At 36.3% G+C, this 27,193-nt stretch overlaps 1 protein-coding gene across 1 annotated transcript in view; it reads left to right on the forward strand.

Annotated features, from left to right (window-relative positions):
• WDR75 (WD repeat domain 75) overlaps window positions 1-26,392 on the forward strand; it is a 34,170-nt gene extending 7,778 nt beyond the window's left edge. Inside the window, exons 3-21 of the mRNA XM_001164827.5 lie at window positions 1,725-1,790; window positions 2,627-2,717; window positions 6,158-6,282; window positions 8,149-8,219; window positions 9,589-9,708; window positions 10,163-10,251; window positions 13,307-13,465; window positions 14,519-14,578; window positions 14,671-14,786; window positions 15,904-16,079; window positions 17,250-17,407; window positions 18,297-18,477; window positions 19,305-19,399; window positions 20,174-20,269; window positions 20,906-21,075; window positions 21,649-21,708; window positions 25,022-25,168; window positions 25,557-25,648; window positions 26,053-26,392. Of these exons, the coding sequence (XP_001164827.1) occupies window positions 1,725-1,790; window positions 2,627-2,717; window positions 6,158-6,282; window positions 8,149-8,219; window positions 9,589-9,708; window positions 10,163-10,251; window positions 13,307-13,465; window positions 14,519-14,578; window positions 14,671-14,786; window positions 15,904-16,079; window positions 17,250-17,407; window positions 18,297-18,477; window positions 19,305-19,399; window positions 20,174-20,269; window positions 20,906-21,075; window positions 21,649-21,708; window positions 25,022-25,168; window positions 25,557-25,648; window positions 26,053-26,257 (2,277 nt within the window). The 3' untranslated portion in view covers window positions 26,258-26,392. The remainder of the gene's footprint in view (window positions 1-1,724; window positions 1,791-2,626; window positions 2,718-6,157; window positions 6,283-8,148; window positions 8,220-9,588; window positions 9,709-10,162; window positions 10,252-13,306; window positions 13,466-14,518; window positions 14,579-14,670; window positions 14,787-15,903; window positions 16,080-17,249; window positions 17,408-18,296; window positions 18,478-19,304; window positions 19,400-20,173; window positions 20,270-20,905; window positions 21,076-21,648; window positions 21,709-25,021; window positions 25,169-25,556; window positions 25,649-26,052) is intronic.
• Window positions 26,393-27,193: the final 801 nt, after the last annotated feature.

Here is a 27,193-nt window from a genome sequence, read left to right on the forward strand (position 1 = left end):
AATTTTATCTCAACAATATTTTGTTCTTGCTCTTATTTTTAATCCAATTCCATTTTCCTGGATTAGTCACAGCCAACTTGGAAGTTATTGATTAAGGATGGATTTGCATTGCCATTCACTTTTATTCCAAAGGAAATAAAGTAGCACCGATCTTTTCTTTCCAAAATTAAATGAGCTACTCCTAAAAATCAAAGTTAAGTAACTTTTCTACGGGATCCAAGTACATATTTTATGCTTGCCGTCCTCTGAGGGTTTGACAAAAGTTTATCGCTGTGTGTAGTATTTGAATGTTTTTAATAGCAAAACTATTATTTTGTTAAAATTGAAATTTGTGAAGTCCATATACTAAGTTTTATAGCCAAAAAAACATATACACAATTCATAAAAGCTTTGTTTCGGATGACTGAAAGTGAGTAAAATTAGAGAAGGGCAGTTTTATCAGATTTGGTTGAGGTGCAGGGGCAGCAGTTCTGGACTTAGGAGTCATAGTGTTTGTGTATTAACCATTGTTTTGACAGTAATTATATGTTTGACTTGTTACATTTAACTAGTCCATATTTATGATTCTCATATGCAGTAATTGTGATATAAATTTCCTAGTTTGTATGATTTTTTGACTTGGATAGATAATATGGTTTTACTCCAACATTTTTACATTCCTCTTCTCTGAGTCCATGTCTCTATTTGCAGAAATCCTAAAATTGCCACTTTCTTTAAAAATATTAAAATTCTTTGTAAACATTATAAGCAAAGTATTTTCCTATAACAACGACAACAAAATCTAGCGGAAACTTAGTATTAATAAAACTAAGTACACTGGGACAAAAATAAGCCTATGTGTTAGTAAGGTCTTCTGGTGCTACCAAAGTATGGTCCACAGACCAGTGTCCTAAACCATTAGTTACCATTCTGTATAAGAGTACAGAATGTGAGTGTCACAAAACACTTTGACATTGCCTCAGCATCCAAGCATATTATAATTTCTATTGTATTTTATGAAAGTATTGGTCCTTGATGGATTGGAAGAAATTTTTTTAAGCAGAATATTCTTCAGTCACTTGAGAAGCACTCCCTTAATGCTCATATAAGGTGAAAGGAGTTTGGCTAATAAAACTGAGTAAGCTGAGTTCTGGCAGGAAGAGCAACAAGCTCTTGTGTGGGTGTTTTTGTTTTGTTTGGTTTGGTTTTGGTTTTTTTTCTGGAGAGTCTCACTCTGTCTCCCAGGCTGGAGTACAGCGATGTGATTGATCTCAGCTCACTGCAACCTCAGCCTCCCAAGTAGCTAGGATTACAGGGATGTGCCACCACGCCTGGCTAATTTTTGTAGGGGTTTCATCATGTTGGCCAGGCTGGTCTCGAACTCCTGGCCTCAAGTGATGCACCCACCTGGGCCTCCCAATGTGCTGAGATTACAGGTGTCAGCCACTGCACCTTGGTGCTTTTCATATCTCATTCAAAACCTTACCATCTCCCTCTTCAAAACAGAAAGTTGGCTTTTTTCCTCTCTCTTTTAGTTAAAACTTGAAATGGATGGATCTGCTTCTTGCAGAAAGCTGTGAAAAGATTGTTTTGCAGAAGCAATATAAATAAATGACTCTACCTCTTTAAGGTTAACAGTGAATTAATGAATAGAAAATGCCCCTGATCAACATTTAATTATTCATTTGATATCTTGATGAATTTCTTTTTTTTAAAATCAATTTTGTATTGTTTTACCCTTTTAGCTGTATTCTTGTTCCCTTGATGGCACAATTAAACTGTGGGACTATATAGATGGCATCTTAATAAAGGTATGTGGATTGATCTTTACTTTTCCTTATGTGAATAAAAAAAGGCAATGTAATTTAATGGTAGATGTACTGTTTCTATAAGGCCAAATATTTAAGTAGACTTCCTAAACAAGTTACAAAATAACATCAAAAAAATTAATTTGACTATATAAAAATTTTCCACTTATAAAAGACAAGTTAAAGCTGGAAGAAGATATTTACAAAAGATATTATTCCAAATATACAAAAATCTTCCCAAAAACCAATAAGGAAAAACTAATAGCCTGGTAGAAGAAATTGGCATAAAGTAGGAATATGTAAATTCACAGAAAAGAAATACAAATAGCCAATAAATATGAAGAGATGCTTAAACTCATTAATAAAGAAATCTAAATTAAAACAAATGACACAATATTTCCCCTCATAAATTTAGCCAAATTGTAGATTGAAAAAAAATCTAGTGATAGGTAAAGTATGGAGAAACAGGCACTTTTTTACCCAATGAGAGTTAAAACTGAAAATCAATAAACACGTTTTGCTACAGCAGTCTCACCTCAGAATAATGGCCTGTACACAAAGTCCTTATAGCATTGTTTATGGTAGGAAAAAAGTTAAATATGACCTTGATGTCAGTTAAAATTATGATACATTCAATACAATACCATTTCAGGTCTATATGTAGGAAACTCGAAAGAGTATTTAACAAATATGTATTAGTTGTCTTCTGTAGGCCAGGTACTCTCCTTATGTTGGGAATACAGCAATGAGCAAAATACATAAAAACCCCTGCCTTGATGGATCTTATGTTCCACTGGAGGGAACAGACAGTAAACACTATGGTGCTCTTTATCTTTCAGACTTTCATAGTTGGATGTAAACTTCATGCCCTCTTTACTCTTGCCCAAGCTGAGGATTCTGTCTTTGTTATAGTGAATAAAGAAAAACCAGGTACGGTATAATTAACTTACTATATATGGCATTGAGTGGCTCTTTACATTTTACAGTTCCTCAAAATTTAACATTTTGGTTTTAATCTGAAGCCAACAGTTTTTAGAATGGGCATTTAAATTGCTTTTGTCATTATTGTGCTCATTTGGAGATGCTTTGTATGAATTCTGAAATATGCAGTGAGGGAGGGATTATTTTTTATGTGGTTGTAATAGTAGATTGCAGACCTCAAATTTTAAATCTGCTTTACAAAGGTAGATAGAATTTTGTCTTTCTACTGAACTTAAATCTGTTATTAAGCATCACTATCATTTATCTATCATTGAACACTTCTCACTTTCTTAAGTCAGGGTGGAAATGGCATAGAAAATTGGTTGATATTGGCCAGGTGCAGTGGCTCACGCCTGTAATCCCAGCACTATGGGAGGCCGAGGTGGGCAGATCACAAGGTCAGGAGATCTAGACCATCCTGGCTAACACGGTGAAACCCCGTCTCTACTAAACAAAATACAAAAAATTAGCCGGGTATGGTGGCAGGCACCTGTAGTCCCAGCTACTCGGGAGGCTGAGGCAGGAGAATGGCGTGAATCCAGAAGGTGGAGCTTGCAGTGAGCCGAGATGGCGCCACTGCACTCCAGCTTGGGTGACAGAGTGAGACTCTGTCTCCAAAAAAAAAAAAAAAATTGGTTGATATTAAGAACCAATAATGTGACTAAGTTATTATTAATTACATTTTCACTGTCTTTGGAACAATGGTCCATTGAAACTGCTGTGCATCAGCATTTTAGGAATTCCTAGAATATTGTCAGTGATTAGAAATAATTGTCCCTTACCATAGAGTTTGATAAAACAGAACACTGACATGAGGACACATCTATAGAAATTTTCTGATCCCCACATTCAGGAATGCCACTGTATGCTATGGTGTCCTCCATAAAATACAGTTGTGTTCAGAATGAAGAATATGAAGCAGCTTTAAGATGATAGTGGGGCCGGGCATGATGGCTGACAACTGTAATCCCAGTGCTTTGGGAGGCCAGGGCAGGAGGATTGCTTGAGGTCAGGAGTTTGAGACCAGCCTAGGCAACATATACCATGACCCTGTCTCTAAAAAGAAAAAAAGAAAGAAAAGTAAGTTAGATGTGGTGGCTACAGTCCTAGCTACTCAGGAGGCTGAGGTGGGAGGATCACTAAACCACCTCCAAAGGACATTTCAAAAAATGTTCTGGAGATGGCAACGTTCTTAAAAATAATTAAGTCATCTTGCCAGATGACTACTTCAAACATAGCACTCTTTTTAAGTTCGGTTTCGTATGTTGAATACGTGGATTTCTGATAACAGTTCACATGTTTACGAAAAATTCAGGTTCCTAATCTTCCTGACAGGTAGTTGATCACTAGGTTTGGGATGTACTTTAGGAATCTGCATTTTTAATATCATCCCAGGTGATTCTGCTCATCACTCGTATTTGGTAACAACTTCCTGTACTCACTCCATGATTCCTCACTTGGAAAAGTAGTTGCCAATAGCTGCTAGCAAAACTTTTTACCCATGATTCTAAACACTGACTACACATAAGAATCACATGAAGAACTTAAATAGATTCTGTGTGCTGGGGCCTAGTTTACTGAAAAATTTCTCAGTTGTGTCTAATATGCAAGACAGGATGGAAAACGACTGATCTAAAGTAAAGATCTTGTGTTGTAATCTAAATTCTTCTCATAATGAGATCTATTATTAATCTTCAGTACTTGGCATATAATGGGCACCCAGCATAAGAAAATCTGGATAGCTGCTACATAAAAATGTCAGTCAGGCTTGAAAAGATCCCCTGTGCTAGCTGGCTTGCTTACTGCACCACTGGCCTCTCATACTCAAATACAAAAACATGTATTATACATATATATATGTGTACCCTTTTTGTGTTATCTGTGTTCCACAGCCCAAAACCAGACTCTCTGATAGAAAATTGAATAAATCATGTTGCAGTTACTTCTCTGGTTTAAAAACAAATTAGCCTTTCATTTACGTGTTATTTTTGATGGTATTATTTCTTGACTATGTGTCATATAGTCATTCAACACCTAATTGAGCACCCACCGTGTGCTAAATACTGTTATGATTGCACAAAACAAAACACTTCTAAGTCCCAGTAGTAAACTGACTGGATTAGTTAACATGATACAGTAAGATGAAAGGTGGTCTAGAGAAAAATAAAGCAGGGGAGGGAAATGAGCAACATAGGAGGAGTAAATACTAAATGAGAGGAAGAAGGGCTGTGCAGCTGTGTTGGAGAAGGGAGGCCGGCGGAAGTGAGCCAGTGGAGAATAGATTATATTTAGCATCATAGGCTATTGGAAGGACTTTTGCTTTTACTCTGAGTAAAAAGAATACGCTTAAGGAGATATTTTTTAAAGGGATATAAAGAGAAGAATGTGTCGGTATTACAGAAAAGGAGATTTTACCCTAATATTATGGCAGGCCCATCATAGCATTTCTGAAAACTCTCAGATGATTTGTTGCTTTTAGCTACTCAGTTGACCAACATTCATATTCTTTTTCCATTTTAACACCCAGCTTAATACTTTGGAATGTAAAATGCACCAGTAAGATACAAGTTGATTTGTATTTCTTTTTTTTTTTTTTTGAAACAGAGTCTTGCTCTGTCGCCCAGGCTGGAGTGCAGTGGCACAGTCTCGGCTCACTGCAACCTCCACCTCCCAGGTTCACGCCATTCTCCTGCCTCAGCCTCCCGAGTAGCTGGGACTACAGGCGCCCACCACCACGCCTGGCTAATTTTTTGTATTTTTTTAGTAGAGACAGGGTTTCACCGTGTTAGCCAGGATGGTCTCGATCTCCTGACCTCGTGATCCACCCGCCTCGGCCTCCCAGATTTGTATTTCTATATATTTGGGGCATTTATATACATGAGTTATGGAATTAGACTTCCATTTAAAACTTGCTCATTCAAACAAAGAGTCCACCTTTAAGGTATGTTTTGTTCAAGATTAGCCTAGAATTATTATCTTGCATCAAATAAATTCTAGAGTACTGATTAGCAGTTTCATAGGGCCAGGCACAGTGGCTCACACCTATAATAGCAATTTGGGAGGCAAGATGAGTGGATCACTTGAGGTCAGGAGTTCGAGACCAGCCTGGCCAACATGGTGGAACCCCATCGCTACTGAAAATGCAAAAATTAGCCAGGCTTGATGTCACATGCCTGTAGTCCCAGCTACTCAGGAGGCTGAGGCAAGAGAATTGCTTGAACCTGGGAGGCAGAGGTTGCAGTGAGCCGAGATCACGCCACTGCACTCCAGCCTGGGCGACAGAGCAAGACTTTGTCTCAAAAAAAAAAAAAAAAAAAAAAGAATAAATTCCTTGCACATGTTTGCTCTCTCTAGAGAAGCTTTATATTAATATAGCTTTCTTTGGCTAGATATATTTCAGCTGGTTTCAGTGAAACTGCCAAAATCATCAAGCCAGGAAGTAGAAGCCAAGGAGCTGTCCTTCGTTTTGGATTACATAAACCAGTCACCCAAGTGCATTGCCTTTGGAAACGAGGTAAAGTTTGTTTTGTTCGTTTTCTGTTTTGTACCTAAAATTTATTTCCTGCAATCTCTCTTCTGAGCATTTTATGTTACAGTGATTTTATATTCCCTTGAATTACTATATTTGTGTTAGTAACTAAGAAGCCTCTTCATTGCTTTAGCATGTATTTATGGTATAGATTTTTTAGGACTATCCTTATTTTTGTGTGTTCTGTCCTATTGCCTTTGTAAACTCTCTTAGACTATGTGTCTTTAGAAATCATGGCCTCCCATATGTTAATTAATTAATGTTCATAATTAATATGCCCACTATAGAAAATTTGGAAACTACAGAAAAATATAATAAGGAAATAAAACCTATAATCTCACCAGTGATAACTAAAGAATCTCTTTCTAGGCTTTTTTCTTAACATTCATAAAATAACTTTGCCCGAAAAGAATTAAGATCAGAAGTCTTTTCATCTTTTTTTTCACTTAACATTGCAGCATGTGTGTATACTAACATGTTTTTCATAAATTATAACTGATGTTTTTATACTGTGATTTCTTCAGCCATTCCCTGTTAACAGTTACTTTACTATTTTAAAATCAAATGCTATGAAAAGCCTCCGGACATCACTGTAGCGGCATGCTTCTTTAGTCTTAAGTTTTGTAGCATTATTTTGGCATTATTCTGAAAAGAGTTAATTTCTCAGAGTAAACTTCTTTAACATCATTAATGTCAGCATTCTTCAGCATTGTTAGTCATCAAATAAATACTAATTAAAACCGTAGCAACATACCACTTTAGGTCCACTAGAATAGCTAATGTTGACAGGATATAGAGCAAAGTTAAATACATTTACCTAGCGATTCCATTCCTACATAAAGAGATGAAAACATAACCACAAAATGATGTGTAGAAGAGTGATTATTCATAGTAGCTCCAAAATGTAAATTAACCCAAATATTCATCAGCAAGAGAATAAACAAATGTGATATGCATACAATGGAGTGCCGCTCAGCAATAAAAAGGAGCTAATGACACACATGAGAACGTAGATTAAATTCAAAAAGATGATGGATGATGTTGAGCCACAGAGGACAAGCAGAAAAGAGTGTATATTTTACCATTCCATGAATGTGAAATTCTACAACCGGCAGAGAAATAAGCTATGGTGATCGAAACAGATAGGTGGGATGGAAACATTGAGGAATGACTGTAAAGAGGGAGGAGGGGGCATTTCTGAGGAAGGAAATGTTCTAGATCCTGATTGTGGCAGTGGTTATGTAGACGTACATGTATATCAAACATTGCATTTTAGTGTATATAAGTTATTCCTAATTCTAGTCATTGTACTTTAAGCTTGAGAGTCTAGTTTTAGGATTTAGGACCTAAGTTCATCTTTTAATTTTCTGTCATTGTTTCAATAGTATGATTATTCTTTCTATAGCCAAAGTGGAATATATCATATTAATATACTCTTATCAGCTGAACAAAGTTACTGTTAACTTTTGTGGGGGAATGTTTCTTTTTAAACAGTGGTGGGCCGGGCGCAGTGGCTCACTCCTGTAATCCCAGCACTTTGGGAGGCCGAGGCAGGCGGATCACCTGAGGTCAGGAGTACGAGACCAGCCTGGCCAACATGGTGAAACCCATCTCTACTAGAAATACAAAAATTAGCCAGGCGTGGTGGTAGGTGCCTGTAATCCCAGCTACTTGGGAGGCTGAGGCAGGAGAATCACTTGAACTCGGGAGGCAGAGTTTGCAGTGAGCTGAGATCGCACCATCGCATTCCAGCCTGGGGGACAAGAGCGAGACTTTGTCTCAAAAAAAAAAAGAAAAAAAAAAGAGTGTTGACTATTTTTGTGAATGTTTATCTTCTTTTTGAAATACTAGGGAGTGTATGTTGCTGCAGTACGGGAATTTTACTTGTCTGTTTATTTTTTCAAAAAGAAAACAACATCAAGGTAAGAATTATTTTTTATTAGCTTTATTTTATTTGCTCAAGAGTTCTTTATAATTTTATTTCTTCCTAATACCTATAGTCCAAAGCTATTCCTAGTTTTAGGTTGCAAGAGAGTGTAAGACTGTGAAGTATGGAGGTACAGTTTTTAACCATACCGTATAGTTTTTAAGCATACTATTAGTCACCAAAACCTAGGAAGCTTTTTCCAGTCAAAAGCCCTATACACCTGAATTCTAGTCTGCATTCTTGAAGTCAAAGTTGGATGTAGTTTGACAGGGTTTCACCACATGATTCTCATTGTCATTTTATGAATGTAGGAATGAATGTAGGCTTTGAGATATGTAAGTTTTAATTGGATCAGATTTAGTCTATTTGATCCCCACTGCACCTCAATTTAAAACATATTTAAAATAGAGATAATATCTACCTAACAGAGTTGTAATGATGAATGAGGTGACGTATTTAGAGCAGCTAGTGCTAAGTATTGAATAGTTAACTATTTGAAAATAATAACTACCTCTTCCCTTTTACCCTGCCAAGATTGCTTTTTTTTTTTTTTTTGAGATGGAGTCTTGCTCTGTCGCCCAGGCTGGTGCAATGGTGTGTTCTCGGCTCACTGTAACCTCCGCCTCCCGGGTTCAAGTGATTGTCCCGTCTCAGCCTCCTGAGTAGCTGGGACTACAGGCGTCTGCCACTAGGCTGGCAAATTTTTGTATTTTTAGTAGTGACGGGGTTTCACCATATTGGTCAGGCTGGTCTTGAATTCCTAACCTCAGGTGATCCACCCGCCTCAGCCTCCGAAAGTGCTGGGATTACAGGCGTGAGCCACTGTGCCCGGCCAATTGCTTTCTTTTTAGCATAATATTGATCCTGACTTCTTCAGAGCCTTAAGATTGGCAAGTATTCAGCCAAAGAATAGGAAATAGGCTAGATATTATAACAAGTAGATTGATCCCTTTGGATTTGTCCTTTCAGATGCATTAGCCATTTGTCTCAGATCTAATGTCTCAGGTTTGATTATGCCTCATGCTAAAATGTAGGTTCAGTGAGAAATTTGAACAAGCTTTGCCCAGGCCAAAAAAAAATCACTAAAATCTTTACTTAAATGTCAGTGGCTTCCATAGATAAGTTATTATGGTAGAATATTAGTTACATGAAGTTCATGTTATATATTGATATATGTTTACAAAACAGAATGCTTGATTCTTGATCAAAATTTTCTTTTTAAAAAAAATCCTGCAGTTATATTTATTGAATTCTGAGCTCTACAATTTTGGTTGCTATTGCTGGGAACTCTCTTTTACTTAACTACATCACCACTTATCAAGAGACTTTAATAATTAAGGGAATTTGTTTTTTTTTTCTCCTAGGTTTACTTTATCATCATCAAGAAATAAGAAGCATGCTAAAAACAATTTTACATGTGTAGCATGTCACCCAACGGAAGACTGCATCGCATCTGGTCACATGGATGGCAAAATTCGTCTTTGGTCAGTTTGCTCATGAAGAGCATTTATGTACTATTTTACGTTAGTCCTGTAGAACAGGGCTATCTCTGGGTCCCAAGAAACAGCCTCCCTTTCCTTTTTTGTGTGCTTTTCATTTCATACTTACTGTTTTAGGATTTCTAGCCTTGGACTTATAAAGTGAGTGAAACATTTTTTGTTGCCTGTAATCATTTTATTGAAGAAAACTTTTTGTTTGCCTTTCTCCAAAAAGGAAAGACTGACAATAGTGAATATCTAGGAGGGTACCACAGATGGCATATTATTTATAGAAGTCAGTCACTCTGGTTAGAAATAGAAAGTGTGCACATTAAGACCAGAAGCCTTTATATTATGATTTATTATGTTTGGTATATATTATGTTTATTGTATTTGGCATGCCATTGTTTTCCTAACTTAAACCTATGGTCAAAATAAGAGTTTTGTCTTTCTCCAATAGGAGGAATTTTTATGATGATAAGAAATATACGTACACATGTTTACATTGGCACCATGATATGGTTATGGATTTGGCTTTTTCAGTGACAGGTAAGTGCGGGTTTAATTATTAAAATGAACTTTTGAAGATATGATTCAAGTGTTTTAATTCACTGTATTTTTAGTTTGGAAGATTTAAAACTGCATGAGCCAAATGAATTCCAAACACTTGTGTATTACCCCTGTATTTTGGGCTTTGCTCAGCACAATATGCTTTAGGTTTTGAAGCCCTTCAAAGTTCTAAAGTGTACATTTGTGATAAAAATCTCTGTTGTTTACATAAATAACCTATTTAAATTATGTGACTTTTTGAAGGTATATCTGTCTACATAACTAAGTGTGTGTGGTCCATAACTGTAGCTTATCAGGTGCAAGTAACTATTCTAACACTACATCCATTATCTGATTTAATCATTGGCCGTAGGAAATGAGTGGCATTATACTCATTTTACAGGTAAAGGAAGTAGGATTTGGAGTTGATAATTAACTTGTCTAACATGACATGGTGGGTAGGTGGGTTTGGACCTGGTTCTGATTTTAGAGCTCTTGTTTTTAACTGTTACATGGCCTTATTTGACATTAGCTATTTTAAATTAATCTCCATCATTGTTTCATTTAAGCTGCATGACTTCTGTCACAGCTTTGTGTAGTGTAGCTATAGCGAGTAAAAATACCTTTAAAGTAAAGTGGTCTTCAACAGAAATACAGGGAAGTACATCTTGTCTTTGTTTACTTTTAGCATCCTCACACCCATGTGGTGAGAGTTATGTCAGTTTATTTGACTGGTTCTTTAAGAAAGTTACTACATACTAGAGAAGATTGTGTGCCTAAAAAATGAGAAGCCAGGAAAAGTGATTTTTCTTTCTGCAGGTCTTCCTGGAGACTGACAGGACAAGTCTTAGATGGTACCATATGCTGTGGTATCCTTAGAGGCTTACTTGGGTGTAATGCCCGGAAGCCCCAGGAAATAGGAGACACCTTCAACCCGATTATGGTTTGGGGAGTAATGACTAGTGTATGGAGACAATGTAGGCTGCTCATTTGTATTCTCTACCCTCCTTCCCACTCCACACCCTCAAAATACTAGTGAGTGCTTGGTATCCATATGTATGTGTCTGTATATGTTCCAGGCAGGGGTTTTTCTTTTTTTAGACAAGGTCTCACTTTGTTACCCAAGCTGGAGTGCAGTGGCACCATCTTGGCTCACGGCAACCTCGACTTCCTGGGCTCAAGTGGTCCTCCCACCTCAGCCCCCTAAGTAGCTGGGACTACAGGCACGCACCACCACGCCCAGCTAATTATTTGTATTTTTTGTAGAGATGGGGTTTCACCATGTTGCCAGGCTGGTCTCAAACTCCTGACCTCAGGCGATCCCCCCAGCCTCCACCTCCCAAAGTGCTGGGATTACAGGCGTGAGCTACCATGCCCGGCCATTATTTGAATTCTTGATATTATATTTCAAGTAGCATGAATATTTTTAAATGAGAAATAATGGTTACAGTACATAGTTGTCAGTGAAATGTCCTTACTGACTGTGTGGGTATGAGTTATTAGAAAAAGAAAAAATAGCTGTGTAAATATAAAAGAAATACAGATTTTAGTTGTTTTTGAGAACTTCATAACTTGAGGCATATATGAACTATATGCACAATGTATCATATGTGTATATATCAGATTAAACTTCTTAATTTTGTTTGTGTACATCACAACTACATACCTTTAGTCTTCTGTTTAGCTAGATTTTATCAGCTTGCAGCTTTAGAAAATTTGATAAAAACCCCATTATAAACCAGTGATCTTTAAAACCAGTTGTTTTAGATTCATGAAAGAATGAAAAATGGTTATTTGATGGAATACTTTTGAGAAAACAGTCTGAAACAGTGTCCTATTTATCCATTGAGTCATTAAGGTAGTCTTTTGCAGGCTTTTGTTAGTTTTCAAACCATTAGATTTAATTGGCCACATTTGACTGGTGGCTACCGTGTTGACAATACAGCTGTTGCTCTATTTGAGGAGAATTGATGTTTTTATAGTATTGAGTATTTTAATTTGTAATCATAATAAATACTTTTCCACTTCTTAGGTCTTTATATCCATGAGTTAGGATTTTTTTTCTGTGTGGTTCTCATATATATTTTTCACTAGACATTTGATGGTCTTTTGATAGTATGTTTTACTCTATATTTGACTTGCTAGTATTTAAAAATAAAATTGATTGTTGTATATTTCTCTTATAATCAGCTAAATTTACTTATTCCATAAGTTTATCTATAAACTATTTTGGCTATGCCTTGATGTAGTCATGCTGTCTGTGAACATGGAAGTGATTATTTCCTTCTTTCTAATCCTTAAGCCTTTCTGGTTTCATTTCAGTGCACTAGACGTCCAGTTAATGTTGAATCAAAATGGTAATAATATTCTTAATCACAAAGGGAAAGTTTTCAATAGTTTAACTTTTAGTGTGGTGTTTGCTATAGATGTTATCCAAGTACTCTTGATGAGATTCAAAGGGTCCCATCCATTCCTGAGTTTCTGAGAGGTATTATCATGAATACGTATAGAATTCTGTCATTTGCTTTTTCTGCATCTATTCAAATAATCATGGTGTTTTCCTTTTGTTCTGTAAGTGGGGTTACATCAATTTATTTTTCAGCTGTTAAGGTAATCTCATTCTTGCAGTAAACTGCGATGACATGATACCCTTTAATATATCATTGGTATAGTATTTTGCTTAAGAATTTTCATCTGTCGTGAAATCGGCTTTTTTTATATATATATATAATATTTTTGGTATAGTATTTAAATGTTTAGAAAAATTTATCAGTGAAGCTATCTTGGCCTAAAGGATATTTGTTTGTCCAGCTTTTCTAGTTGTCAACAGAAGAGTTGGTCAGCAACAAACTAATCAGATATCACTGGAAAAAAAATTCCTGAACCAGTGATCATTTGTCTTCAGAGTATATTAAAAGATACGAAGACACTTTTTGTAGCTTTAAATGAGTTTATTTCTCTAGTACGGTAGGAAAAACAAAAGTGTTAATTATATTTTTCTTTCTCTTTTTTCCTCAAAACACCATCCTTTTAATTTCCTTGAATGGATATGAAGGCACCAGTCTGCTGAGTGGCGGTCGTGAATCTGTACTTGTAGAGTGGCGCGATGCAACAGAGAAGAATAAGGAGTTTCTCCCGCGTTTAGGAGCTACTATTGAACATATCTCAGTCTCGCCTGCAGGAGATTTATTCTGCACTTCTCACTCTGATAATAGTAAGTCTAAATTTTTTATTGTGAGGAAATATATAAACACCATAAATTAGCTAGCATCTGTAGGGAACAGAGAATAAAGAGACCTAAAACTAAGAGTAGCATATGAGATTTAATGAGCCTTCTTTTCCTTGCATTACTCCTCTCTTTTCCACCCCTCTCTACCCCCAGGCACCACCAGAATTCAACATTTTTGAGAATTATTTTTATAAAATGGAAGGCTAAGTGTATTTGGTTATTGATGTGCCACTTACATTTTCAAAGTCTTTTAGTGTGGGATGACATGAGGAAATAAAGGGAAGGTTTGGAAGTGGACATTGGTGCTTTCATAAACCTTCCGTTTTCAAAAGAATACTGCAAGATTCTCTTTTGATACAGCTGTTACCTGGGGGCAAGAGTCCTGTAGATTTGATAGAAATAGAGGCAGTCTTATATTTCTCCAAAACTTTGTTCATCCAGTGACTACTCAGCCTAGACTAGGATATCTTTGTAAATCCACTTCCTTTTCTTTCAAAAAAGAACATAACTGTGAGCAGTCCATTTAGTGGCATGAAAAAGTTAAACTATCTTTATTAGATATACTCTTTATAGATTTTGCATTAACACTTAAAATGTGTTCATAGGCACAACTGATAAAAACTTAAAGACTCCAACAGAAAAGCCCCTATCCCCACCCCTAGATTTTCCACTAACTCACAAAATGTATTCCTGATTTTCTAGTAGTACTCCGAGTTCATTGAACTTACTGGGTTGTTTTGTATTCTGGTATATTTCAGAATATAAACTCAGGTGACTCCTTCACCTTCAAGCTCTAACCCAGGGGTGTCCAATCTTTTGGCTTCCCTGAGCCACATTGGAAAAAGAATTGTCTTGGGCCAGACATAAAATATACTAACACTAATGATAGCTGATGAGCTAAAAATAATAATAATAATAATGTTTTCAGAAAGTTTATGAATTTGTGTTAGGCTGCATAAAAAGCCACCCTGAGCCACAGGTTGGACAAGCTTTCTCTAACCTATTGATATTTAAATACCTATTTTTTTCTACCCACAGAGATAATAATTATTCACCGAAACCTTGAAGCATCCGCAGTAATTCAAGGCCTAGTGAAAGGTATTGCAGAACTCAGTGGATTTGGAATCATGAACATTTTAAAGAGTGCATATTTCTCTTATTTCACCTGTTATTTGTCACTACTTCTGCAGATAGGAGTATCTTCACTGGTTTGATGATTGATCCAAGAACTAAAGCTTTGGTTTTGAATGGAAAACCTGGCCACCTGCAGTTTTATTCTCTCCAGAGTGATAAACAGTTATACAATGTAAGATTTTGATTCATTAGCCTTGAAATTAATGAAAGCTCTTTACAGTACCACTGGAGTCAAGCAATTTGTTTAGTAGCTTTTAAAACAAGATCCTGTGCATATGTTTACTTGAACATAGTATTATCCGTGGTTACTTAGTTCAGTTGTTCAGAGCATAATTCCATTGAGGCCACAGTTGCAGATTACATGTAATCCAGTTGGCACTCCTGTACGTGCTGTCTCTGTCTTTTGTTTCAGAATGCCCTCCTATTAGCTATCCCATACATCTGTGCTTTTGAGTCACAAGGATAAAGAAACAAAAATAGGTAGATTGACAGTACAAATTTGTATCTGCTTCGTGGTGAAACACTATCATATTCACATATTGAAGATAAAATTTTCAGTGTAGATTAAAGAGGAACATTTCTTCCAATCCTGATAAGTCCAATCCAGATGTCCCACTTTTCTTGTGCCCCACAGTACTCTTTACAGATCTCTGTCATAGCAACTGTGACACTAGCTCTTTCTCACCGTGGCCTTTAGACCCCTCAAAAAAAGGAATTATATTAATCGTTTTATGCTTATCTCAAGTATAATGCCTGTAAATTGTAGGCATTTAGTACACTTAATAGTAGGCATTTTATTTACTTAATATAGGCAAGGAAATGGGATTTTTTTTAAAACAACCATAAATAAATGCTGGCCTACTTACATTGGCTATCTTTTTTCATTTCTTAAAGATTGTAGGTTTATTTCTGTTCTGCTTGTTTCTGTTGATAGAGAATCTAGCCTTGAGATGATGTAAAGCTGTTTGTTCTTAGAAACAAAAGAAAAGCACTACTATAAATTAACGGTTCTGTTGTATCATATAGTGGGTGTTAGTAATCGCTAATATTCAAGGTCATTGAAGAATAATTACCACCAAATTGATACTATTATAATGTGTTCCCTTTTTTAATGGCAATTTTGGTGTCCATAGTAACAATTAGTTCATTTTTGCCTTTATTTAAAAATCTATTACTATACAGTACAGAAGTTGTCTTGGATGTAGTTAATTATCATTTCTTGAATGCTGTAACATTTGTGTATTTATGTTAATAAACATTTTGGTTTTTTGGTTTTTTTTACTCATCAGTTAGATATTATACAGCAAGAATATATTAATGATTATGGTCTGATCCAAATTGAACTAACAAAGGCTGCGTTTGGCTGCTTTGGTAACTGGCTTGCAACAGTGGAACAGCGGCAAGAAAAGGAAACTGAGCTTGAATTGCAAATGAAACTGTGGATGTATAATAAGAAAACACAAGGGTAATACTATCTGTGTAGCCACTTAATTTCAAAGTATAAAATATTTCACTTCCCATTTTACAGTTTCAATTGTCTTTAAGATGTTTCATCTTGACAAGGTTTAGATTTAGAGATATGGGAGAGGTTTTATTCTAATAAAACCTTTAAGCTTTCTGCTCTGAGAAGACATTGATGTCCTCTAAGTCATAATGTCATCTCATAGTGAATAAAGAAACATGGAAAAGTGACACCTCCTCAAGGGCATAATACCGAATTCTAGGCAAATCCAGGGTTAGAATCCAAATGTTCCCTTGCTCTTCCGTTAACAGCATACTGCCTTTTGAAAAGAGGGAGTGTAGGTAGAAGTGTAGCATAGTATAATGTAGCATGGATGTTGTGATTAGATAAGGAATCCACTCTCGTACTGTGGCTATAATAACCACTTAACAGATCTTTGCTGTGTGCCAAGAACTTGGCTTGGAGCTTTGTACCCATTATCTTACTCTTCAAAAGAACACTGTAAGATAAGCCTGTTGTCTATATTTTATAGGTGAAGAAACAGGCCCAGAGAGATTAAGTGGTTGTCCCTAGTCACTGTTGTTATAACTTGTGCTTTTTTAAAATCACAATCCTATGCTGCCTTGATGTTCTTTTAAGAACACAGTCCTAGTTGTCTTTCATTCACAGCGTTGCCCTCTAAGCTCGAAATAAGCTTTAAGAAGTCATTTAGGTGACTAAAAATAGTAAATAATGACCAGCCAGTTTGACTAAGTAGTTTCCTGTCTCTTTTTCCTTGCCCCGAGTGGGGCGTTTCACGGCCTTTACATTTTTTATTTTCAAAAGTAGGCAGGAATCTGGGTTCTATACAAGTTTCCTACAGAGTTTGATACAGTAGGCTTTTGAGTATCATTGATTGGTGACCTGTTTTATCCTCATTTTGTACCAATGTACTAGTGGGTTGACGACTACACAGAATGTTCTCTAAAGTCACACAAGGGCAAAGGTGATATATTAGAACTCTTTGCGTCCTGTGGCCATTAGAGGTAGAGCACTCAATTGTTTGTCATTCTACGTGATTATCAGTTGCCTGTTGTTCAAGATGCTATTGTAAAATGTACAGCATGTCAGAAATTCTTATATACATCACTTTGTCCTCATGCAAGAATAAATTTGTGGTTTCCTTCCCGCTAGGTTTATTCTTAACACTAAAATTAACATGCCACACGAAGACTGCATTACAGCTCTCTGTTTCTGTAATGCAGAAAAATCTGAACAGCCCACCTTGGTTACAGCTAGCAAAGATGGTTACTTCAAAGTGTGGATATTAACAGATGACTCTGACATATACAGTAAGTTATTAAATATGTTATGTTTAAAGTGTGCACAATTTTAGGAATTAATTTCTTTTTCTCATGACTTGTATCCATCCTGGGAGGACATTTTCTACTTTATTGAATTCTACAGGATATTGCTTAATCTTAATAGATTTAAGAGATTACATTTTACATGCCTTTTTCCTCAAATCTGTTCTTTTTAAATGGCATTCTTGATTAATCATGTGCTGATTATTCTGTTTTTTTAGGGTAAAGGAAAAGGGGCTTTTACCAAGAGTCCTTTCACTCCTCCACTAGAGGGAGGTCAAGGTCTCCAGGAGAGGGCATAAATTTCAGAACAGTCAGTATTTTGTAGCAGTTCTGACTTAAAGAAGTTGTGGGGAGCAGGTTTTCTTGTTTTGTGTCTTTGTTTCTTTTTTATTTTATTTGTTATTTGTGTGTGCATCTTTGTTTCTTAATCCCTACTGCTTATAATGTCCCTCATTTAGCAGTCTCCCTTTAACAGTGGGGGATACAATCCAAGACCCCCCCGCCCCAGTTGATGCCTGAAACTGCAGATAGTACCGAACCCTATATATACTGTTTTTTTCCTATACATACATACCTGAGATAAAGTTTAATTTATAAATTAGGCACAGTAAGAGGTTAATAACTAATAATAGAATGATTACAATAATATACTGTAATAAAAGTTAAGTGAATATGTGCATGCTCTGTCTCTGCCTTTCTCTCTCTTTCAAAATATCTTTTTGTACTGTACACAGCTATTTTCAGACCTCAGTTGACCCCTAGGAACTGAAACCACAGAAAGTGAACCCTCAGATAATGGGAAACTAGGGGGAACTACTGTAGCATTCTCTAGCATTTACACAATTTCTGAACATTATGGCTTATATTTCCACAGAAAAAGCTGTTGGCTGGACCTGTGACTTTGTTGGTAGTTATCACAAGTATCAAGCAACTAACTGTTGTTTCTCCGAAGATGGTTCTTTACTAGCAGTTAGTTTTGAGGAAATAGTCACAATATGGGATTCTATAACATGGGAACTTAAATGTACATTTTGCCAACGAGCTGGGAAAATAAGGTAGGTAAATCTTCGGGAAGTATGTAGTACTATTTTTTAACTTATTTAAACAAGTCTTAAAACTTTAGTAGTCATTTATGCCCTCTCCAAAAGTAGCCTGAAGGTCAGTGGGGCAAGCAGCTAATCAAAATGCTGGAAAGCCAAAAATTCTGAGTCCACAAACTGTGCCAACATTTCTGAAATTCAGGTTAACATTTAACTCTTGGCCTACATATTTTTTCTTTGGAATACTTTCATGGATGTGCTGAATGGTAACAGAAGCTATACATAAGCCTCGGGATCCAAACCTTATTTTCTGTGTATTCCCATAAAAACCGTGTTATGCGCCAACCTCATTGTTTCCGAGAGGTGCAGGGGAAAGTAGCAGCAGCATTTTCAGGTCCTGCTTCAGGTAGTTGGGCCTGAGGACAGAATCAGATGCCTAATGAGATCGTCTGTAATTCCCAGCATGTCTGATTCTGAATTTACTTTGTAAAACTTTCTTCACAATTGAAATCGCAAGTTTTCTTCTTCTCGGTAAATAGGATTTTTGTCAGATGACTGTACATTTCATGTACATTTTCTCCGTTAGATGTAAATTGGTATACCGCACAGTGTGTTAAAGAATTGGTCATCCGATCTGTTTTCCTAAAGAAATAGCTAACTAGACCCTTCCTTTTGTACTCCTTAGACACTTTTTTCTTCAGGATAATTATAAACAAAAACATATGTGTCTATATAAAAATCTGCATTACATAGAACTAATACAGCCGCTGGAAGCCTGCAGTTCTTTGTAACTGAATTTGCTAGAACTGACTGTTGCTAACTTCCTTGTGGTTTTAATCTAGGCACCTTTGCTTTGGGAGATTGACATGTTCAAAGTATCTACTTGGTGCTACTGAAAATGGCATTCTTTGCTGTTGGAATCTGCTGAGCTGTGCATGTAAGATATTTTTTACTCTAAAGTGATCTGGCAAAGCGCATAAGGAGTTGACATTAAACTTTGGCATTTTAGGACTTAGGGATCATATCATCAGGTCTGTACTTGGAATAGTCAGTTTTTTACGTGACATATGATGCCACCAAAATTTGGAATACTGGGCCTGTAATAGACATTATTTATTAACTGCTTAATTGTTGGTACGTCAGCTTCCATTATCCTTACCTTTTTCTACTGTTTTCAGTGTGTGTGACTTTCTGATGCCCTCCATATTCCCCATCCTCGTAACAATTTGAATAATGTTTTCTGCTCATTTTTAATGCTTACTAATCTGCATTATCCCTGACAGCTTAAATTCAAATGTAGTCTATCACAGTCCTAACAAATGTGAACTTAGTGGCATTTTACCCATTTGAGTGTATGTTTGGAAGGCATAGTAGCTGCTTATAAATGAATGTGTATGGTAACTTTTTTCAGTATTCTTTACAGTTAACTCTGGTTAACATACTGTACACATTTAGCAGCATCAGAAAAGCACTAGACATAAATTTCAATGAAATAATAATCTGTTCATAGTTTGTACAAGGAGCACTACAGTTCCAGTATGTTTTTCTTTCGGCCTCTCACTTTAGTGCAGCATTCTACAAATCATTTCAGTGTGTCTCCATGTGTGTTAGTTGGAAGCATAAGATTCCTCTTCCTAAGAATAAGAGAAGTTTTTTAAAGCTTTTGGTAAATCTTTCCTTAGAAGTGAATCACCTTTTTTTTTCCCCTCAGTGGAGTGGAATGCAAAATTAAATGTTAGAGTTATGGAACCCGATCCTAATTCAGAGAATATTGCTGCAATCTCTCAGTCTTCAGTGGGTTCAGACTGTAAGTACAAACCACACTTTGTAGTAAGAGAACATCTATGACCTAAGTTTTCTTCTTAATATAATTTGAGCCAAACTTGCCTTCACATCAGATGTTAATTGGAAGCCATTTTGCTTGAGGCACGGCCCTTCTTTGCCCCAACACTTTGTCATTGTGTGCGTCCATACTTAGTTTTAGGAGAGCTCCAATATGTTTCTTATTTTTCCACAAGCCAATTTGTACTCAATCTTTAAAATTCAAGAGATTTCACCAGTTTGACATATTTCCAGCTGCCCCTGAGAAGCTTTAATTGGTCATCCTCTATGTTCTTGAAGCAGTTTCTACATATCTCATTTCTAGTACTTACAGACAAAATACTACTGTAATAATATTTTGGTTTCTGTCTTCTGCAGTGGGCCCTGGCCTCTGGAGCACGAATTCTTCTTTCTGTTTTTCATCCTCATAGCCCCCATTCCTAACCTGCCTGGCCCATAGTAGGGACACAGTAGATACCTCTTGAATCAAAGCCTAAAACAGTCATGACTTGGGCCAGTTACTCAATGGGGTGAGTCCCAGGATTAGTGTGATCTGCCAGTCTGAGGCTAGAACTAACCTTTTCAGGCAAAATGTTATTGTTTCTTTGTTTTTTCCCTCTAGTGTTTGTATTTAAACCTAGTGAGCCAAGGCCGTTGTATATTCAAAAGGGTATCTCCAGAGAGGAAGTCCAGTGGGGAGTGTTTGTTCCACGAGATGTCCCTGAATCCTTCACCTCAGAAGCTTACCAGTGGCTAAATAGATCCCAGTTTTACTTCCTAACAAAATCACAGGTAACTGCCTCCCTCAAAAAAGGCGATCACTTTGTACATGGAATTTTAGACTAATAGCCCATGACTATTGGTGTGAGTTTGTTTCTAGGTGAAATAGCTTCATTAAAGGATTATTTCCCAAAAAATTGTCTAATATGCTCAGTACAGCAGCATTATTAATGTAAATGTATTACCGTTTTACCCCACACTTTTGAGGTTCCTTAGGTATTGCTTGTATTAACTCTGTGACAGCAAAAAAGCAGAAGACAACTAAAATACTTTAAATTGCATGATTCTTTTTTCTTTTTTCTTTTTTTTTCAGTGTTTGATTTGCAATTTTTAAAATGGTGGCTTGAGTTTGGTCTGTCAGTTATATTTTTTATTCATTACCATTTCTTAAGTATCTCTCAGACATAATCTTGTAACTCTCATCGTGGTTATTAAATAGGTTTAAATCTTTTATTCCTTTTCCATTGTCAAATATATATATCAAAGTGAAAAATTTGACCTTCTCATTTTTTAACACCCTGTAACACCTTGTTTAGATTTGCACTCTACAGTTTGTCTTTTGCATCATTAATTCTCTCTTTTCAGAGTTTATTGACATTCAGTACAGAGTCTCCAGAAGAAAAACTCACACCAACAAGCAAACAGGTATGTTTTAGCCATTCATAGCAGGATGTATTGCCTCCCTAAAAGGATACAATTACCTTTTAGAAGTCAACTATGAAAAAAATATTTCACTTGGCCCTAAAATAGAATTAAAAGCCATATACTTATAAACTGATATGTGTCTCTTGAAAGTTTTAGTGCTCTTTTAAAATTATTTTAATTTATAATATCAGTAATATATAATTCTGATTTAAAGAGTCAAATATTTTTACAAGGCTCTTCAGAAAAAACTTCTCCAACACCACTACCATTACCCACAAAGACAATCACTCTCAAATCTTTTAGCTGAAGTTTTTATTTAACTCTGAATCTCTAAGAAATCTCTAAGAAATGTTTATATTTCTAATTATAGGTTTTTCAGATTTAGGTATTATCTGTTAACTCTGATCTATTGACGCTGAATTTTTAGCTGTTTTTCACATCAGCACTCCCTGCATATACACAACGCACTCTTTCCCTACTTGTCCCCCAATTTTCCCCATATGGGTAAATGTTAAATTGGTTAGTTCAGTAGTCATTGTCATAGCTGTGTTAACACAATTCATAGCCAAGCCATGTAGTAATAGGCAGATTGTTTTTCCTTTTGTGACCAAGTTTTTATTTTCTGTGGAGTTATTGATTGCCTTGTTTTTTCATTTGCTTAGTTTTCTATTCTCATGTAATTCAACCCCAAATTCTGCTCAAGTTGTGTAAGTATTCTCTCAGTGTTTTCAGATACATTAGGTATTCTTTCAAGTCATAAAGGATTATTTCCAAGGGCCTTCTGACTGTCTTCAGTCTGGACTGATTGCTCTGGAAACCTGCTACACAGTAGTCATCCTAGGATCTATATTCACCATCATTCTGGGGATTTGTTTGACCTCTACTCTATTAGTGGTGTGGTTTTTCTCTTTCTTTGGTCACTCCCCTGTTTTGGTGAAGCATTCTTTTAGTGCATTGGAGGTCAATTTAAGACCTTGCATGTTTGGCAATGTTTTTATTCTCTTTCACTTGATTATTATAGAGTTGTAGGTTGAAAATCATTCTCTCACAACTTTGACATTATTGTCCTATTATTTTATGATTTCCATTATTACTAGAAGTCCAATACCATTCTTATTCTTGTTCCTTTGTCTGTAACTTGGCTTGTTTATTTTCCTTTAAAACTCATTGGATTAATTCAATAATTTTTTGTTAATTATTTACTGTACGCCAGGGACCATTGTAGACACTTGGGATACAGTAGTGAGAAAAGTAGTCAAGTCTCTAAACTTGCGGTATTCACAGTCCACCAGAAGATAGAGACAGTAAACAACATGCATTAAGTAAAATATGGAGTAGAGAAGGTGGTAAGAATTGTGGTGGGGTAGAGAATAGACGAAAAGATGGCATGCATGGGATGCAGCTTGTAATTTTAAACAGGGAAGTCTAGGTAGGCCTTATTGAAAAGATTCTGACTTTTTCTCTGAGTTACATATAGGGCCCCTTGGAGAGTTTTGAGTAGAGAACTAAGGAGGAGCTAATTACTTCTTTCTCTATTCTTTTTCTAGAACTCCTATTATTTAGTGCTGGACTTTCTAGAATGGTTCTCTATTATTCTTATTGTTTTGCCTATTTTTTGTTTGTTTTCTGGAAGATTTCCTCATCTTTATCATCAAATCTTTTTTTCTTTTTCATGGTCTGTTTCCATCACATTTTTTTTTTTGTTTTTGGTTTGTCTTGGTTGCTGCCTTTCATCTAGAGGTTTTCATCAGAGTCTGATGATTCTTGGCTGTCTTTGGATTTAAAAGTGGGTTAAAAAGCCACTTGGAAGTTCTCTGCCTGTGCAGAACTTATCCCCTGGCTTCCACTATCTGAGCTAATTTATTGAGACAGTCTCAAATGTCATTACAATTGACCCTTGAACAATGTAGAGATTGAAAACCTATGTATAACTTTTGACTTCCCAAAACTTAACCTGAAGCCTTACTGATAACAGTTATTTGTATTATATGTATTATATACTGTATTCTTACAATAAAGTATGCTAGAGGAAAAAAAAAAAGTTAAGAAATATCATAAGGAGGCCGGGCACGGTTGTTCTTGCCTGTAATCCCACATTTTGGAAGGCCAAGGCAGGTAGATCACTTGAGGTCAGGAGTTCGAGACCAGCCTGGCCAACATGGCAAAACCCCATCTCTACTAAAAATACAAAAATTAGCCAAGCATGGTGGTGCATGCCTGTAATCCCACCTACTCGGGGGCTGAGGCAGGAGAATCACTGGAACCTGGGAGATGGCGGTTGCAGTGAGCCTAGGTCACACCACTGCACTCCAGCCTGGGTGACAGAACAAGACTCCATCTCAAAAAAAAAAAGAATTATAAGAAAGAGAAAAATATATTTATTCATTAAGTGGAAATAGATCATCACAAAGGTCTTCATCCTCATCTTCACATAGAGTAGGCTAAGGAAGAGAAGGGGTTGATCTTGCCATCTCAGGTCTGGCAGAAATAGAAGAAACTCCACATAGACGTGTTATTCGAACCCTTGTTATTCCAAGGTTAGCTGTATCTTTAGGTCTTACTTAGGCTGGTCAAATTAACCATATAAAATTCTATGCGTTCCTGCCTAAAGGATTTAGACCTACCTGTCAGTGTTCTGAGAACCCCCTACATGAAGTACAACTGCCTAGATATGAAGATACCACCACCACCACCACCGCTATCCATACCTAGCCTAAAGATGTAGAGCCCTCTGCTGGGGCTGAGGAGGAGTTGTGGGGTGCTTTCTAAGTAGACTTTCCACCAGCCCGTCTGGTTTGTCTAGTCCCATTTTCACCCCACATCCAGAGTTACTATTATTACCAACTCCTGAGCATTTGCAGGATTCTGTAGTATGAATTGGGATGCTGCTTGGCTTTCCCTACAGCCAGCTTAGAATTGTGCTTTCTCAGGTCTACTAAGTTCAATACCATCCTTCACCCTGCTCTCCAGTTTCCAACATGTTACTGTTAAGGCCTTTTCCCTCATTTTCTATCATTGTGAGGATGTGCCCTTTGAAAACCCTTTTGCTGTCATTTTTGTGGGATTTGGTGAAGAAGCAGTAGTAAATGCATGTATTATTCTGTCATCTAAGTGTTCACTGTTAGCTCTTCTCATAAGTGGGATGCTAGGCCTCAGTTGCTTTCTCTGTGAAATGAGAGGATCATACTAACTGGATAATTTGTAAAATTCCTTTCATCCCAGAATTTTTATGATTCCGTAGTACTTACTGTTAAGTCAAACACAGTTCTTCCTTTTTTCTGAAATAATTTCTCTTTGTCTTAAATCCTTAAAGCTGCTAGCAGAAGAAAGTCTTCCCACAACCCCATTTTATTTCATATTGGGAAAACACAGGCAACAGCAGGATGAAAAACTAAACGAAACTTTAGAGAATGAGCTGGTACAACTACCCTTAACAGAAAACATACCCGCAATTAGTGAGGTAAGTAATTATGAAAACAAACCATGTGAAACAGATTAAATGCACTTAAAGCACCTGAAGTTGGAGTTTTGACACAGTCAATCTGTAATTTGTATGCTGTACAACTTTAATACCCAAACTAAATAACTAACAACAAACCGAATAACTTAACCTTGTGATCTGGGATTGTTTTGTCCTGGACCGGGTGTAGGGATAGGGATGGTTGTTGGCATAAATGTAGGAAGGTAGAAATGTATTTTTCTTTGGTTTGGCTTTTGTATAGGGAAAGCCTTTTCATGTTTCACTCTTGGCATTTACAATAAAAGGGACTCCGTGAGGACACTGTAGGAACAGACTGTGGTGGAGGATAAGCTTTTTAATTGCAACCGTGTTTTCTGTTTGACTCCAGCTTCTTCACACTCCAGCCCATGTCCTGCCATCTGCTGCTTTCCTGTGCTCCATGTTTGTAAATTCATTGCTGCTGTCTAAAGAGACTAAGAGGTAAAGCAGTTCTTAAGACAGGTTTGGACACTTTCTTTTGGGAAACAGGATCATTTGTGTTTATCCTTTTTTAGAGTATTCTTCCACTGTATTTCTTTTTATTTCATAAGTTCTAAAATAGATTTAAAGGCTATAGGATTATTAAGTCAAGTAACATACATTGAAAATAAGTTTCAAAAAAGATCTTGTATGTGTGTGTTTTAAGGGCTTGGTACATAATTTAAAATTACATTTTTGTAAATTCACCTGCTCTTTTATAAATAACCCATAATTTTTAAAGTGTACTTAGTAACAAAATTCTTCATTTACTTTGTGTGATTATATTTCTACATAGGTGTCAAATTAGAAAGTTACTGTTTAGAAACATTTAATAGTGTTTATATTTTATTCTGTTATTGTTAAAGTGCTAAGGAAATTCCTGAAGATGTAGATATGGAAGAAGAAAAAGAAAGTGAAGATTCAGATGAAGAAAATGATTTTACCAAAAAAGTCCAGGATACAAGTAACACAGGTTTAGGAGAAGACATTATACATCAGTTGTCAAAATCTGAAGAAAAAGAACTGAGAAAATTTAGGAAAATAGACTACAGCTGGATAGCTGCCCTTTAAGCCTTGGAGATGGGGAGGATCCTTGGACTTTGTGTTTTTGATTGTATGTTGATATTCCAAAAACATCTATTTTAATGTTATTTCTGTTCCAAAAATAAGATAATAAATATTAACAAACTTTGCTTTTTTAAAAAACTGATAATATGAACATGTATTTGCATCATGCTTTACAGTTACTGGATCATTGATATACCACATCATCTCATTTTTTTATTTTGAGTCACACATCAGCCTTATAAAACAAGTAGGTATTTTCTTCACAGGTGATACAGCAGAACTGAGACTTGAACTGTACAGCATATGTCCCCTTAGCTGCAGTTTGGAGATACGAAAAGATTTGAAAGTTAAAAGGCTTTGTTGACATAACTGTTTTAACACAAATTCATTTGGTGGCCAAATGTGACCTGAGCTGGAGTGAGGTTTCTTTAGTCCTGATTTATTCCTCTTAGTGTATTTATTTCTCTCAGAGAAATTTAGAGACGAGTTGATTATGTGGTGTTCCACAAACCTCACTGAGGATATTATATAATAATATGGGCTGCCTAAAATTCTGAATTCAGATGATCTGACCCAAAGTCCAGTTGCTAGTAGAAAACGATCCAGGTCCCCTGTTTTAGTTAAAGCAGTGAAGCTGCTACATCTTAACCACCTAGCATTTTGAGTTTTCCACTTCCCTAATGCACTTTTGTAAAATTTATATTTAGAAGTTAGCACAAAAACAAAGCGTTTGTAAGAGCACATCTCAATGAATGTTCACAAAAATTGCTGCAAATGGCTTTTTAGTTTGTGCTGTAGACCAAATGTTTGTTGTGCCCCCCTAAAATTCAAATGTTGGAATCTAATCCTCAATGTGGTATTTGGAGATGGGGCCTTTGGGAGATGATTAGGTCATGAGACTGGAGCCTTTGTGAATAGGATAAATGCTGTTATAAAAGA

The sequence above is a fragment of the Pan troglodytes genome, chromosome 13 (assembly GCF_028858775.2).
Source record: "Pan troglodytes isolate AG18354 chromosome 13, NHGRI_mPanTro3-v2.0_pri, whole genome shotgun sequence".
Lineage (NCBI taxonomy): Eukaryota > Metazoa > Chordata > Mammalia > Primates > Hominidae > Pan > Pan troglodytes.